Raw genomic sequence first — 17,218 nt, 5'->3', positions numbered from 1 at the left:
ATAAAAGATAACATGCAGGTTGAGTTTAAAACATCTTCATAGCAAAAAGGAGTTTAATTAGTGACACTAGCATGCTTTGGTTAGCATGCCGCACGCATAAGTACAGAACCAAAACAACAGCTGGTCTGCAAAATGTATTTATTAAAATAGAAAATTTATATTTAAAAAGTGCATGCTTTACATCAAGTAGTAGCTACCAAGCAAAGCAAGATACAGATACAGTAAGCCATTACAACTAAGGCCCAGATGATAAGAAATTAACAATTTAAAACAGGAACAAATCCACAAATACAATCAATGGCAAAGAAGAAATATAAAACAGCAAATAAATGAAATGAAAGCACTCAGAGTTTCAGATAAAGCTGCACGATTCCCTTTTCTGCTTTTAAATATAGTAATATATGTAAATATATGTAAATCTTAGAAAATTGGTGTAGCAGCTCCTATACAATCATAAATAATTCATATAGATTATGCTTGCTTTTGCAAATTATTTACAATATGTTGCAGCAATCTAGTTTCAGATGGTCATTTTTAATTTGGCCAGATTATAAAGTAATCACTTTATTTTAAATTTATGGAATTAAGTTGAAAGTGACAAAAAATATATAGCTGTGAAAGCTGCAGCTTTAATGACAGAGTAGCGACACAAGCTACTAGGCTAAACAGATGTGAGTAAATGATCTGGAACCTGAAATAAAATTTAGAATATGTACAACATACCTTATATTCCAGTTTTGAAATTTTTTTTTTCCATCAGAACACACACTGGAAAAAGTCGAGTGCCATTCACTCATTTTTAAAAGGGGAGGAGGCTTCACGGGTAATGTAATCATTATGAAGTGCTCAACTGTTTATATCTTCCATTGTCTTTGTTCTAAACCCATAACTTTTCACTAAAAGTAAAAGCTATCTCAGCAGTCAAAATAGCCACACCTTCTACTGAAGATGGGAAAGAGACTCCACTGGATCTACTCCACTAGTTATCAGGAAGTTCTGTGCAGCCTGTAGACTTAAAAGGTCAATACGGAACCTCTTAAAAACAAATCTCATTTTCTGGTGTTACTTTCTCCCTTCTTGCAACATCATGCACAAACCATTCTGTGACAGGAGACCAATTAACACATATGTGTCTATGTTATTCTCTGCTACAGCATGCCTCACACCTCCAAGTAGCCATTCTTCCTGCTGGAAAAACAGACAAAAAATGATAGGCTCTTTCTCAAAGACCCAGTTGAGACATTGAATTAACCATGCATGAAACTTATTTAACACTCAATGGTAACAATGCACGAGTACCACCAACTCACTGACGCACCAGGTACTGTGCATTTTATTTTGAAAGTGGCCTCTGCCAAGCTTGCTTGCACTCATATTCATGCAAGTCATCCTTGACTCCAGGGGACTGCCTAAGAAGAAGGTGGTTGTATGGCATGTTTCACTATATGTAGCGAATCAACAAATTAAATTATGATATCATCAGCTGTGATGCATGAAACCTCAGTTCACAATTACTTGGTGCATGTTTATCCTGGATGACAATTATTGAAAGTGGCAAGATAATTTACATTTCATGCAGTGACAGTATTATGGAAATTGAGATGCAGCTGAGAAAATGCTGAGTTAAAAACTTTGACTAAAGAATGCACCTAAACACCCAGCTCTCACTGCAAGCTAACGCTCCAAAATTACTTCTGCTCACTTGGTTCTTAGCTGAAACTGTGAACGCCAATTTAGGTACAGATTTGGGATGGATTTACACTTGGAATGGAATTCTACTGCCAACTTGGTTAAAATGTCTCAATTAAATTAAGCTTGGTTTTATTTTCAATTCACCATGGTTCTCCAGTGTAAATTTGAATTGAAATAAAAGACAGTGACCCAGCGAGGGGCGCAGGATGCAACCACTGCACCAGAATGGACTCCCCAGATACTGGACCTTGGGCCTCATTCTATAGGAGCTGGCGTGATGAAACAGTCAGTTGGCAAAGATTAGTAAGAAAATCAGGTTGCTGCTAGCATCGCAGTGGCCCTCAGGTAAGTGGGTCCGGGGATTGGGGATCAGAGGGCTAGGTAACTTGGAGCTGGAGCTGGGGCATCGGTCGGAGATCGGTGTCAGGGGTCATGAGGGTTGGACCGAGAATCACAGTGGTCATTTTGGTGATCGCGAGGGTCGTAAGCACAGGGGAATTTTGCCTCTAATCGGTGGGGTCCGGAGGGGCAGTGATGATGGGGAGGGCGGGGAGCAGAGTAATTTTCCACTTGGCATTCCTGGTGGGGAACATTGGTCACCGAAAAGACACACTGGATATTCTGGTTGATGCAGTGCATGATATTCTGATCTTTATGGTTGGAAAACCATGCACAGCACATGCCGCAATCTCAGTGGGCAATGCTCCATCACGAAGGGCAAAAAATGAACAATTATTTTTACAATGCATTTTTATCCCACAGGTGGATTTTTATCAGCATGGGCAATTATTGTGGTCTTACATTTTATTTTGTGAATATTTATTTAAAACGTACAATGAAACACTATGAGACAAGGTCAATCTATTTATTACTTTTACTGTTTAAAATACTGCATAAGTTATAAGCATCAATGTGGATAAAATTATAAAACTGCTTTCAGAAGGTTTAAGATTCAGGTGTATCCTCTTCCCTGAACTTTTAAGTCCTGCTTAGTAACAAAAGGGATTTTCTAAAAAAAGGTAGTGCATCTTACAAAATGGAAAATTATTTCAAATTCATAAAAAAGTACAAATGTTATGCTTGCTCATATCATTACACTGTAATTCTAACCAGTGTAACTAGCTCATTTTTAAAGTAGTGGAAGTAAAGAAGGCCCGTGGGTTAAAGAGAGAAAAAAAAAATCACCATAAACAGTCTCACTGATATTCATCAGAACTGTTGAAATAATGGCATAACACAAATTAATTTAAAATTAAATGTGGTAATCATCAGGATATTGAAGGAGCAATATTAATGAGGCCTGCACATCTACTAGAAGGCAGTCATTAAGTTAATTTCAAATTCAAGCATAAATAGCAGAGCAGAGGGAAAGCATGCTTTAATTGCAAAAATGTAAGCTTAAAATCAATAACTGATCTATCCTAAAGACTTGTCCAATCTTAGCTTATGTAATTGAATGCTGAATCTCAAAAGTGGAGTTTTGGATCATGGCCAGTTTTGTACCATCACCTCAATGGTCTAGTTAAGGTGAATGCTCACCTCAGAAATCTTTTTGCCTCTTTTGGATGTACAGGCTGGGGTAGAGGCTTGTTGCAATTCAACCCAATATCATGAACAGGGGAATTAGGAATTGGCTCCAGGCGATTGTGCTGATGTTGCCCATTTCCCACTCCTGCAGATTCCAGCGCACTTAGATTTGGGGCACTGACGAAACGATTGGCAATTTTATCATTCTTTTTCTTCTGCTGCAATAGAAACAAGAAAAATTAAGGAACAAAACTATTAATTCCAAAGAAATGTAATTGTTAATCAGTTTAATAAATCCATCGTGTAAAAATGGATGATCAAAAGTATTCACCTTGAACATTCACCTGGTAACTACAGAGTACTACGCAGGTTAAGATATTAATATTCCTATCAAACAAACCTTGGCTAGAGGATTGATGACTCCTACATTAGGGCTGGCATTAAAAACTTTGTTGAAATTTGTTTCTCTATTCACCAGTTCCAGCTGGTAAAATTTCTTGTCATCCTATTAAAAGTAAGTATCAGAAATTAAAATATGCATTCTATAACTATACCTTTTAACAACAATTTGCACTGATTTAGTGCCTTTAACACAATAAAATGTTCCAAGGTACTTCACAGGAGTATAATCAGGCAAAAACTGACATGGAGCCAACAGAGATATTACGACAGGTGACTAAAAGATTGGTTAAAGAGATAGGTTTAAGGATGATCTTAAAGGAGGAGAGAGAGAGAGAGAGAGAGATAAAGAGGCAGAGAGGTTCAGGAAGGAATTAGACAGTTTGGACTTAGACATCTCCAGATATGACCATTAATGGAAGGAGTGGATGTTTAAGGTTGTGGATGGGCTTCCGTTCAAGCAGACTTCTTTGTTCTCGATGATGTTGAGCTTCTTGAGTGTTGCAGCTGCAGCCATCCAGGTAAGAGAATATTGCATTACACGTCTGACTTTGCCTTGTAGGTGGTAGAGAGGCTTTGGGGAGTCAGGAGCAATGTTCCCTCTAAATTTTTTTGGGGTGCAAGATCCATTCAAATATACACACGTGTGGTTTTTCCACTGTAAAGTCAGCAAACGGTTTGTGTGGGACCGCCAGATTGCTTCCTGGTCATGCAGCTTAACAGGAACATTGGTCAGGAGTGCTGCATGCGGGCATGGACTGCTTCATTATCTGAAGAATTGAAGAATTGTGAATGGAGCTGATCAGTGTGCAATAATCAGCGAACATCTCCACTTTTGACTTTATGGTGGCAAGGTCATTGATGAAGCAGCTAAAGATAGCTGGGCCTATGATGGTGCCCTGAGGAACAGCCCAAGCGATATCTTGGGGCTGTGATGGTTGGCCTCCAACAACCGTAACCATGATTCCAGCCACTGGAGTTTTCCCCTGATCTCACTGACTTAAGTTTTACTAGGACTCCTTGGTGCCACGCTCGGTCAAATGCTGCCTTGATGTCAAGGGCATTCACTCTCACCTCACCAACTCATCTCATGTCTATATTTGGGATTAAGGCTATAAAGGAGGTCTGAAGTGAAGTGGTACTGGTGGAATCCAAATTAACCATTGGTAAGCAAGTTCTTGGTGAGTAAGTGTCACTTGATAGTTCTTGGAGGGCTAGAGGAGGTTACAGAGATAGGGAGAGGCAAGGCCATGGAGGGATTTGAACATGAGGATGAGAATTTTTAAATTTAGGTATTGGCAGAGCCAATGTAGGTCAGCAAGCACAGGATGAATGGGAGATAGCGTGAGCTAGTCTATGGGGAGCAGAGTTTTGAATGAGCTCCTGTTTATAAGAGGTTGGAAGCTAGACCAGCCAGAGAGCATTCAAACAGTCAAGCCTGGATGTAAGCATGGACAAGAATTTCTGCAGCAGATGGGCTGAGAGGTGGAGACGGGCGATATTATGGAAGTGTAAGTTGGCAGTCTTTGTGATGGATAAGATATGGGGTCGGCAGGTCAACTCACAGTCTAATCGGACACCAAGGTTGCAAACAGTCTTGTTCAGCCTCAGACAGTTGCCAGAGAGGGGATGGAATTGGTGGCGAGAGAATGGAATTTATGGCAGAGGTCGAGGACAATGGCTTTGGTCATACCCAATGTTTAATTTGAAATACATTCAAATTTGAATCACCTATTGGCTAACAGCAGTTAAAACTTTGAAAGCTCAATTTATGCTGAAAAACCAGACTTAGAAAGCAAAAATAAAAACCTTGGCACAATTTTTTCAACCGAACCATAAAACTATAATTATGATTTTGTCCCCAAAAGGTCTGCATACAGTTTATAAGCTAGTTATTGGCCATTTGTCCTTCCTGGCTATGTCAGACCCTACATTTAAGGCTAATAAATACACACTATTAGTTTTTTCATGAGTTGATCCCGTTCTGTAATCATTTCCTTTAGCTCAGCGATCAGCTGCAGATCCTCTGCTCTTGATTCTCTGTTGTTGTATTTCTCTTCAGCTTCTTCCAATCTAGAAAAATATAAGCATATTATACAAGTTTATGTACCAAGGATAAGCATTCAGATAGTCCAGAATTTGCTGAATCCAAATTATACATTTTGTATGAAAATCAGAGATTCACAAACCATGTCATCACAAGATCATTAATAAAAACATTGAAAACAAATGCACATTTGTCTTGAAATATTTTAAAATAAGATTTTGGGGTCTTCTGTGGTGTGACTTGTGGATCAAAAGTGAAAATAAATAAATTGAGGATGTCAATAAAGGGGGAAAGGCAAAACCTGCTGAATGACACCGAAGAGGCCCGTTAGTAAGGAGCTGCATGACAAGTCTAGGGAGCCTCAAGCATCTCACCCTCTGTATTGTACAGGGATTTTGCTTTTAAAAACTTTCCCTTTCTCTTTTTCCTCCCTGTTCTCATTTCTAACATTTTTATGTCTTCCTTCCTTCCATCTTTACAATTTTTTTTCGATGATTCTGATATGCAGAAACTAGATTCTAATCACACAATGGGACCACTACAAAGAGTAAGAACATAGCAGTGAGGGTCACTGAGCTCTCTGGCCACTTGTGTGGATCTACATAAAAAGAGCAGAATTCAAAGCCTGGGCTCTCAAAAAACAAGCCTGTGTGGATGATAATGTTGCAAGTATTGCAAGATGGCATGGGTGAGTTTATTTGAAATTTTGAGTGTTCTTTTTCACAATTGTTGATTTATTTTCCATATTTATGTTGATACAAATTTCTTATTTTGAGTTGCATAAGGGGAATATTTCAAAATTATAAATGTATGTTAAGAATGTTTTGCTGTAAATAACAAATAACTGAGATTTTTATCCAAAGCAGGTAGGGTGTGAAACCAACATGGCAGTCAAAGGCCAGTTGGGGTTGAAATTCAGCGATGTGATTGTTGGATGAATGAGAGTTTTGAAAAAGTGTTGAAATGTTTACAGATTAGTTGGTTTTTCCAGTGAATGTGAAACTTAAGCTCATCAGCATCCTTTTGTGCTCCAGTAACATCACTTGACAAGACTATTTTCTCTCCCTCTGTGTATACATATTCAATATGTGGATAGAAGTACTAATTGCACTTTTAATTTGTGTGCTGCATATGTAATGACACATAAAATTACTGCTAACATTGGGTGTCAGTTACAAAACTGAGGGAGCAGCAAACATAGCCTATAATGATTTAAAAGCTAAATACTGTGGATGCTGGAAATCTGTAAATGTGATCTTCTTTCCAATTGTTGTAAGTTTTAGTCATGGACAGGACCAGGAAAACCCTTTACTATGAGGTTTGCCTATAGTTATGGAAATGCAGTGTCACACATGTTGTCTATGGAAGGTTGAAAGTGTTTGCCTTAAAAGTATCAATCTCCAATAACCAAATTTATTCCAGCCTAATAAAAGTAGTATTTACTAGGTCTGACAAGATGATATTGTAAGTGACAAATTACAATAATAATTTAAAATAGAGGATTTGTATATTACATAGACTGTACAGCACAGAAACAAGCCAGTCATTCGGTCCAACTGGTCCACGCCAGTGGTTATGCTCCACATGAGCCTCCTTCAATACCCTACTTCATCTAACCCCATCAACATATCCTTCTATCTCTTTCTCTCTCATGTGCTTATCTAGCTTTGTGGCGACAGTTCTCCTGTAATCAAAACAAATGAGGCTGAATGTAAGACAAGAGACCTATTTTAACTCTGAGCGGGAATCGGGCAGGTGGGGGCTGAGGTGGGTGGCAAACCGCCCTGACCTCGGCAGTGAGAGGCCCGGGAAAGTTGAATTCCCTTGTCATTTCTGCATGCCATTGGTCAGTTGTCAATCTGAAACTAGCTGGAAGCAGCATTTGGCTGGTAGGTGGGAGTGAAATGTCAGGCAGTAGGAGGTTGGCGCCGAGGTGGAACCAATGATCCCCAGCACTCAGGTAACGTGTGGAGGGAGTAACATTGTGAGGGGGAGAGGCCTAAGCTTTCCTTCTGGGGCCCGGGGAGAACTTCTGTTCCACCTGGCCCTACAAGGAAAGTAAAAGAAGCTTAAAAAAAAAACTTACCTGTATGGGCCTCTTCTGGCCCCGGCTCTTCTTCCCGCGAAGTTACCTGGTGGGAAAGCTGCAGCAACTTCCCTCTTCAGTCCACCGATTAAAATAGCAGCTGGACCCCGATGATGTCATCGGAGCTCAATTTGCATATTTAAAGAAGGGCCCCGTGGATTGCGGTGAGTGTTCTTCCTGCCTGCTCAGAAGATCAGGTTAAAATGGAATACTGCAGGAAGAAAGTGGGTCGTTGGTAGGTAAATCTCCCAGGCAATTTTTACTGCTCCATTTGGCGTAAATTGAGTGGTCAGGATTAAAATCACCGTTAAAGACTATAATCACAATAACACAAGTGAGACCAGGTTTCATCATGTTAGATTAAGATTCTTTAACAGCTAGTACGTTCCCTTAAATTTAGTCAAAACAATTGTTCATTTATACAACTCCCAATATACAGGAGCATGCAGCAGAAACACACATTCAAATCTGACACCAGTTTGGCAATCTACTACAGAGTGAAACTGAAATTAGAATAATTATCCACACCTGGTGTATGCCATATTTGATCCAGATAACGCTAATGCATGCTTGGGTATGATTCCACATGTGCCAGAAGCTCGTGAATACCTTGCCAAGAGGCCATTTCCCAAGTGCGAGCCTCAGTAGTGCATTTGCAGCCTTTTTAAATGTGTGAGTGGAAAGAAGGGAAAGAAGGGAGTGGGTGCATCACAGCCAAGCCTGATGTTCACCTAACAACCTGCATACACTTTCCAGCAGGTGTCCCTGCATAGCAGTGTGAGCCCAAACTGATTCATTTCCTTCCTACCACCCACCTCAGTGCAGACCCAGTGATTGAATCTGGGACCATTCTAGTTAATATGACTCAATATCACAGAAGAGATCAACTCGGAAATTATAGGTCTATTAGTTTAATGTCAGCTGTGGCAAAGTTAGTAGAATCTGTTATTAGGACGGTGACAGATAATTTAGACAAATATGAACTGATCAGAGAGAGCTGGCATGGATTTGTAAAGGGTAAGTCATGCCTAACGAAATTGAATTTTTTGAGGAAGTAACAAATGTGGTGGATAAAACAGTCCATGGATTTTATTTATATGGACTTCCAGAAGACATTCAACAAGGTTCCACATAAAAACTGTTCACAAAAATGAGAGTGCATGGAATTGGGGACAACCTATTAGCTTGGATAGGGAATTTGTTAGGTGGTAGGAGACAGAGAGTAGGGATAGTGCGTGTGTACTCAAATTGACAGGATGTGACTAGTGGTGACCCCCAGGGGTCTCAACTTTTCACTGTATTTTTAAATGACTTGGACGAAGGAATAGAGAGCCGTATATCTAAGTTTGCTGATGACTAAGTTAGGTGGCACAGTAAATAGTGTAGTATAGTGTAGTGTAGCAGAAAATTGCAAAGGGACAGATTATGTGAGTGGGCAAAACTGTGGTAGATGCCGTTTTATATGGGAAGTGTGAGGTTATCCAGCTTGGGCCCAAGAAAGATAGAGTATTTTCGAGTTTGAGAAACTAGGAACTGTGGATGAGCAGTGAGATTTAGGGGTCCAGATACAGAAATCACTAAAAGCTAGTGGTCAGGTACAAAAATAATTAAAATGGCTAATTGAATGTTGGCCTTTATCTCAAGAGGGCTGGAATATAAAGGGATAGAAGTGATGTTACAGCTGTACATCACTCTGGTTAGATCCCATTTAGAGTACTGTGTTCAGTTCTGGGCACCACAGCTCAGGAAGGATATATTGACCTTGGAGAGGGTGCAGCGCAGATTCACCAGAATGATACCAGGGCTAAAAGAGTTAAATTATGAGGACAGATAGCATAGTCTAGGTTTGTATTCCCTTGAATATCGGAGATTAAGGGGTGATGTAATTTAGATGTTTAAGATGATTAAAGGATTTGATAGAGTAGATAGAAACTATTTCCTTTAGTGGGAGAGTCCAGAACAATGGAACATAATCTTAAAATTAGAGCTAGGCCATTCAAGGGAGATATCAGAAAGTACTTCATCATACAAAGAGCAGTGGTAATCTAGAACTCTTTCCCCCAAAAAGCAGTTGAGGCTATGTCAATTGAAAATTTCAAAACTGGGACTGATAGACTTTTATTAGACAAGGGTATTAAGAGTTACAGAACCACGGCAGATAGATGGAGTTAAAATACAGATCAGCCATGCTCTAATTAACTGGCTAGAGGGGCTGAAAGGCCTATTCTTGTCCCTATCAAGTTGTATGCTCTCCCAAGTAGTGAATAACAAATTAATCAGTATTCTTTCTAGTACTGATACTACAGAGATTTGCGTCAGCTCCTAAAGTCATTATTTAAAAATGCCACACAACATACAAGATTTCCAGAGTAGAAATTTTATCCTTCAGGAGTTCCTGAGCCTTGTTGAAGTCTGCTAGCATGCACTGTGTTTCTCGGATATGGGCTGCAGTCATTTCATTTATCTTCTTCTCCTGATTCTTTATCATCTCCTGTTCATAGATCCTGTTTAAAAAGAGACAAAGTGAAGCTAACTCCCAGCTTAACTTAACAGCCACTAACTTAAACAGCTAAATCTAATTACTTCAACCGTCAATGTGCCTACAAATCATACAATGTTAGATCCATTTCCTTTAACCAATTTCAAGCTGTTAGAACACCTCAGGTAACAATAAAAAGAAATAAATATTGCAAATCTGTTGCCTGTACCTTTGTACCTCGCCAGGGAATAAACAGGCCCATTCCTTCTCATTTTAGCAATGTTTTTGCAATCCTCCTCTTGCTTCATTGGACAACTTAAGTACCTATTGCCCACTTAATTCTTAGTTTCTCCACTGACTGCCCAGTGAGTTTAGTCAGACAAGTAAAGTTTGGGTTTGATGCCTAGTCTGTGCTCAGTTAGTTGATCTCAGCTGGAGCAGCCGTCGAGGTACTACAATTGTTCTCAGAAGCCCTATGTTAGGGAGGGGAAATTGTCCTTGAGCCACCTTTTCTGGAGTTGCTTGCTTGTTCATGTCAGGCGAAGATCATAGAATAATACAGCACAGAAGGAGGCCATTTGGCCCATCGTTCCTGTGCCAGCTCTTCAAAAGAGCTATCCGCTTAGTCACAAACCCCTGCAAATTTTTCCCTTTCAAGTAATTGTCCAATTTCCTTTTGAAAATGATTGAATCTGCTTTCACCCTTCTTTCAGGCAGTGCATTCTAGATCATAACAACTTGCTGCGTAATTTGTTTTCCACACCTCCCCTCTGGTTCTTTTGCCAATTACCTTCAATTTGTGTCCTCTGGTTACCGCCCATTCTGACATGGGAAAGGGTTTCCTCTTATTTAATCTATCAAAACCCTTCATGATTTTGAGCACCTTTATCAAATCTCCCTGTAACCTTCTCTGCTCTTGGGAGACCAACCCCAGGTTCTCTAGTCCCTCCACATAACTGAAGTCTTTCATCCTTGGTACCATTCCAGTAAATCTCTTCTGCACCCAGTCTAAGACCTTGACATCCATCCAAAAGTGTGGTGCCCAGAATTGGCCACAATACTCCAGCCTAACCAGTGTTTTATAAAGGTTTGACATAACTTCCTTACCTTTGTACTCTGTGCCTCTATTTATAAAGTCAAGGATCCCATATGTTTTAACAGCCTTTTCAACCTGTCCTGCCACCTTCAAAGTTTAGTGTACATAGACCCTCAGGTTTCTCTGTCTCTGCACCCCCTTTAAAATTGTACGATTTGGTTTATATTGCCTCTCCTTATTCTTCTTATCAAAATGTATCACTTCACACATCTCTGCGCCAAATGTTTGCCCAGTTCACCAATCTGTCTTTATCCTCCTGACGTCCGTTACAATCCTCATCGCTGTTCACTATATTTCAGTTTTGTGTCAACTGTAAACTTTGAAATTATGCCCTGTATACCAAAGTCCGGTCATTAATATATATCAAAAAGAGCAGTGGTTCCAACACCAAGGGGATATCACTGTATACTTGCCTCTAGTTTGAAAAACATCGTTCACCCATACTTTCTGCTTTCTGTGACCTAGCCAATTTTGTATCCACGCAGCCACCGTCCCTTTAATCCCATGGGCTTCAATTTTGCCAGAAAATCTATGATGTGGTACTTTGTCAAGCACCTTTTGAAAGTCCATATACACAACATCAACTGCACTACTTTCATCAACCCTCTCTGTTACTTCATGGGATGGGATTGTATTTGGCTGTGATGCCTCTTGAAGCCAAATATCTTGCCGACATTTATCAGCAAGTCTCACACCTCACACATAATAGGCACCTTGCAAAGTATTGAAGGCTAAGCACCATCTGTGGCGATGTATCCACTAAAGAGGCAACTCCTTCAAGTAAGGAGAAAGAAAATTTGCAGACATTGACAAGAATTATTTTCCTGTTTTCTTTTCACGGTTTGTTCATATTTTGTATACATATTTTTCTAATTTTGCACCACTTAATATGCCACATAAATATAAATTAATAATGACAAGTGGGTGAAACTCTTGAGGTTCTGATCTCAACCACACAAAATAGTGAGGGACCAAGAGTTGGCCAGGTGTTTCATCACTGAGGAGAAAAGGAAGAAGTCAGGAGTTGTTGCCACAGGCAACTCTAATACACCTCCTCCAGCTTCAGCAAGCAGAGATCGATTTTGATTTATTTTTTGAATCAGAAATTGGTTCTTGTGCTAGACATTGTGCACTTGATAAATTGTCAAAAAGTATAAAAAATCTAAATATGTATTGCCAATATTAATATGTGTTCATTCTAATGGGAACTAGTTTTGAGCTGATCTGTAAAAAATGGTTAAAATGATAAAGAAAAATACAATCACTTTTTTTCAAAATTGTTCTCCTCTGTTTACCTCATTTTCTGGTTGACGTCACTCCGTATTTTTAGAACTTCATTCCCTTTGTACTCGAGCTCTTTGGTCAAGGTGCTTAAATTGTCATGCATAGACAGGTTTTCTTCATCCAGTTCCTTTATATGGCGCTCACGGTGTCGTACTTCTTCTTGTAGATCAGATACTCTGCTCAATAATTCTTTCTTCTAGATTGTAAAAAAGAGTCATGAATTGGTAAGCATATACCAGTATAAGGAGTAATTTTATGACATGTACTCCCACTTGGAGCCCCACCCACAGGGATCCAAAAAAATGTTGCACACAAGTTCCATCCATTAATTTGAGAGATCCTAATAAGCCCAAAAGGAACAACATGGTTTGATTTTCAATTCCTTCCCAAAACAACCCACAAGCTTAATGTGCATCAGTTATGAAAATCTTTTTAGTAAAAGTATATTTTGATTCAACTCATCCGCCAGCTTATTTCTCAGCTCCTGTTCACAAATACAAGCAAGTATCACAATGATCCAACTCATGACATAAATATAATATTCAGGGAGTAGGAGAATGAAAGAAGTATTTCTTAGTAAAGAGTGCACAAATAACATAAGATTCTCATTTGAAGCATTTGATGGTATGGGGAAAGACAGACGATAGGCTAATCTAGAAGTTACCGATATCATAATCAGTACAATTAAAGAAAAGGTTCACCCAAGAACCTATAGCGTCCGAACTCGGTCGAAGCCAAGGCCCGCCCAAAGGACCGCTGAGAGACCGGGCGGTACTTTGCCAGGAAGATTCCTCTAAAAGAGGTGGCAGTACCGCCCGGCGGCCAAACAACGGCTTACGCAGTCAATATGGGCAGCAGTGGGCGGGAGCTCTCAATCTCGGCGGCAAAGGCTCTTGTCGCCCAAGTGCTGCCGAGGATGGAGTCGGGCCCAGGGAGGTTGGAAGTTCTGAAATGAAAAATCGTAAACAAAAAAAAATCACCAGAACACCTTCAGGGGACCCCATCCAAGTAAGTCGCTGTAAAAACATTTTAAAAATATGTTCACTAACCTTTTTTTCCGTTCTCCATAAGACTTCAAAGGTAGTAAACTCAGGATTGCTACCAATGCCACGTGCTAGTCAGAGTAGAAATAGCAGGATAGTTACGATGACTACGTGGCTTGAGGAATGGTGCAAGAGGGAGGGATTCAAATTCCTGGGACATTGGAATCGGTTCTGGAGGAGGTGGGACCAATACAAACCGGAAGGTCTGCACCTGGGCAGGACCGGAGCCAATTTGCTAGTGCTGTTGGGGAGGGTTTAAATTAATATGGCAGGGGGATGGGAATCTACGGAGGGAGATAGAGGGAAATAAAATGGGGGCAGAAGCAAAAGGTAGAAAGGAGATAAGGAAAAGTGGAGGGCAGAGAAATCAAAGGCAAAAATCAAAAAGGGCCACATTACAACATAATTCTAAAAGGACAAAGAGTGTTAAAAAACAAGCCTGAAGGCTCTGTGTCTCAATGCGAGGAGCATTCGTAATCATCATCATCATCATCATAGGCAGTCCCTCACAATCGAGGAAGACTTGCTTCCACTCCTGAAGTGGGCTCTTTGATGGCTGAACAGTCCAATACGAGAGCCCCAGACTCTGTCACAGGTGGAACAGATAGTCGTTGAGGGAAGAGGTGGGTGGGACTAGTTTGCTGCATGGTCTTTCCACTGTCTGTGCTTGATTTCTGCATGCTCTCGGCGTTGAGACTCGAGATGCTCAGCGCCCTCTCGGATGCACTTCCTCCACTTAGGGCGGTCTTGGGCCAGCGAGTCCCAGGTGTCAGTAGGGATGTTGAACTTTATCAGGGAGGCTTTGAGGGTGTCCTTGTAGCGTTTCCACTGTCCATCTTTGGCTTGTTTGCCATGAAGGAGCTCAGAGTAGAGCACTTGCTTTGGGAGTCTCGTGTCTGGCACGCGGATTATGTGGCCTGCCCAGCGGAGCTGATCGAGTGTCGTCAGTGCTTAAATGCTGGGGATGTTAGCCTGAATGAGGACGCTGATGTTGGTGCGCCTGTCCTCCCAGGGGATTTGTAGGATCTTGCGGAGACATCGTTGGTGATACTTCTCCAGCAACTTGAGGTGTCTACTGTACATGGTCCATGTCTCTGAGCCATACAGGAGGGCAGGTATTACTACAGCCCTGTAGACCATGAGCTTGATGACAGTTTGGAGGGCCTGGTCTTCAAACCTCTTTGTCGATGCCGGCTATTGTTGATAGGAGGCTCCCGAGATATGGGAAGATGTCCACGGTGTCCATGGCCGCTCCATGGATCTTGATGACTAGGGGGCAGTGTTGTGCGCTGAGGACAGGCTGGTGGAGGACCTTTGTCTTATGGATGTTTAGCGTTAGGCCTATGCTTTCGTACCGCCTCTGTATGTGTGCAGACGTAGGAGTCGTCCGCGTACTGTAGCTCAACGACAGAGGTTGGGGTGGTCTTGGACCTGGCCTGGAGATGCCGCAGGTTGAACAGGTTTCCACTGGTTCTGTAGTTTAGTTCCACTCCAGCGGGGAGCTTGTTGACTGTGAGGTGGAGCATGGCGGCGAAAAAGTTTGAGAAGAGGTAGTAAGGTGGTTGTATTAACTGCGCAGATAGCCGTTAACGGATATGATGCAATTGGGATTATGGAGACATGGCTCCAGGGTGACCAAGGCTAGGAACTCAACATCCAGGGACATACAATATTCAGGAATGATAGACAGAAAGGAAAAGGATTTGGGGTAGCATTGCTGGGTAAAGAGGGGATTAACACAATAGTAGGGAAGGACATTAGCTTGGATGATGTAGAATCTGTATGGGTTGAGCTGCGGAACACCAAAGGACAGAAAACGCTAGTGCGAGTTGTGTACAGACGGATTCGTGTAATAAAGGTACAGCAGTTATCATGGGTGACTTTAAAATGCATTTAGATTGGGCTAACCAAACTGGGAGCAATACGGTGGTGGAGGATTTCCTGGAGTGTATAAGGGATGGTTTTCTAGTCCAATATGTCGAGGAACCAATTAGAGAGTTGGCCATTCTAGACTGGGTATTGTGTAACGAGAGAGGATTAATTAGCAATCTTGTTGTGCGAGGCCCCTTGGGGAAGAGTGACCATAATATGGTAGAATTCTTCATTAAGATGGACAGTGACACAGTTAATTCAGAGACTAGGGACCTGAACTTAAAGAAAGGTAACTTCGATGGTATGAGACGTGAATTGGCTAGAACAGACTGGCGAATGATACTTAAAGGGTTGACGGTGGATAGGCAATGGCAGACATTTAAAGATCATATGGATGAACTTCAACAATTGTACATCCCTGTCTGGGGTAAAAAATAAAACAGGAAAGGTGGCTCAACCGTGACTAACAAGGGAAATTAAGGATAGTGTTAAATCCAAGGAAGAGGCATATAAATTGGCCAGAAAATGCAGCAAACCTGAGGACTGGGAGAAATTTAGAATTCAGCAGAGGAGGACAAAGGGTTTAATTAGGAGGGGGAAAATAGAGTATGCGAGTAAGCTTGCAGGGAACATAAAAACTGACTGCAAAAGCTTCTATAGATATGTGAAGAGAAAAAGATTAGTGAAGACAAATAAAAGGTCCCTTGCAGTCAGAATCAGGTGAATTTATAATGGGGAACAAAGAAATGGCAGACCAATTGAACAAATACTTTGGCTCTGTCTTCACTAAGCTAGACACAAATAACCTTCCGGAAATACTAGGGGACCGAGGGTCTAGCGAGAAGGAGGAACTGAAGGAAATCCTTATTAGTCAGGAAATTGTGTTAGGGAAATTGATGGGACTGAAGGCCGATAAATCCCCAAAGCCTGTATCCCAGAGTACTTAAAGAAGTGGCCCTAGAAATAGTGAATGAATTGGTGGTCATTTTCCAACATTCTATGGACTCTGGAAGAGGGAGAGAGAAAACATGGAATTATACACCGGTTAGCCTGACATCGGTAGTGGGGAAAATGTTGGAATCAATTATTAAAGATGAAATAGCAGCGCATTTGGAAAGCAGTGACAGGATCGGCCCAAATCAGAATGGATTTATGAAAGGGAAATCATGCTTGACAAATCTTCTAGAATTTTTTAAGGATGTAACTAGTAGAGTGGGCAAGGGAGAACCAGCGGATGTGATGTATTTAGACTTTCAAAAGGCTTTTGACAAGGTCCCACACAAGAGATTAAAACACATGGTATTGGGGGTAATGTATTGACGTGGATAGAGAACTGGTAGGCAGACAGGAAGCAAAGATTAGAAATAAACGGGTCCTTTTCAGAATGGCAGGCAGTGACTGGTGGGGTACCGCAAAGTTCAGTGCTAGGACTCCAGCTATTTACAATATGCATCAATGATTTATATGAAGGAATTGAATGTAATATCTTCACGTTTGCAGATGACACTAAGCTGGGTGGCAGTGTGAGCTGTGAGGAGGATGCTAAGAGGCTGTCGGGTGACTTGGGCAGGTTAGGTGAGTGGGCAAATACATGGCAGATGCAGTATAATGCAGATAAATGTGAGGTTAGCCACTTTGGGGGCAAAAACGCGGAGACAGAATATTATCTGAGTGGTGGCAGGTTAGGAAAAGG

At 41.0% G+C, this 17,218-nt stretch overlaps 1 protein-coding gene across 1 annotated transcript in view; it reads right to left on the bottom strand.

Moving 5' to 3' along the window:
- Window positions 1–225: 225 nt before the first annotated feature.
- The window catches only part of fam184ab (family with sequence similarity 184 member Ab), a 119,036-nt gene continuing 102,043 nt past the window's right edge, over window positions 226–17,218 (bottom strand). Inside the window, exons 8-13 of the mRNA XM_070884215.1 lie at window positions 12,622–12,806; window positions 10,109–10,255; window positions 5,574–5,691; window positions 3,620–3,724; window positions 3,232–3,437; window positions 226–1,188 (exon numbers count right to left, since the gene is read on the bottom strand). Of these exons, the coding sequence (XP_070740316.1) occupies window positions 1,161–1,188; window positions 3,232–3,437; window positions 3,620–3,724; window positions 5,574–5,691; window positions 10,109–10,255; window positions 12,622–12,806 (789 nt within the window). The 3' untranslated portion in view covers window positions 226–1,160. The remainder of the gene's footprint in view (window positions 1,189–3,231; window positions 3,438–3,619; window positions 3,725–5,573; window positions 5,692–10,108; window positions 10,256–12,621; window positions 12,807–17,218) is intronic.

This window comes from Pristiophorus japonicus, chromosome 7, assembly GCF_044704955.1.
Source record: "Pristiophorus japonicus isolate sPriJap1 chromosome 7, sPriJap1.hap1, whole genome shotgun sequence".
In the NCBI taxonomy this organism is placed as follows: domain Eukaryota; kingdom Metazoa; phylum Chordata; class Chondrichthyes; family Pristiophoridae; genus Pristiophorus; species Pristiophorus japonicus.
This window is presented reverse-complemented; position numbering and strand designations above follow the sequence as displayed.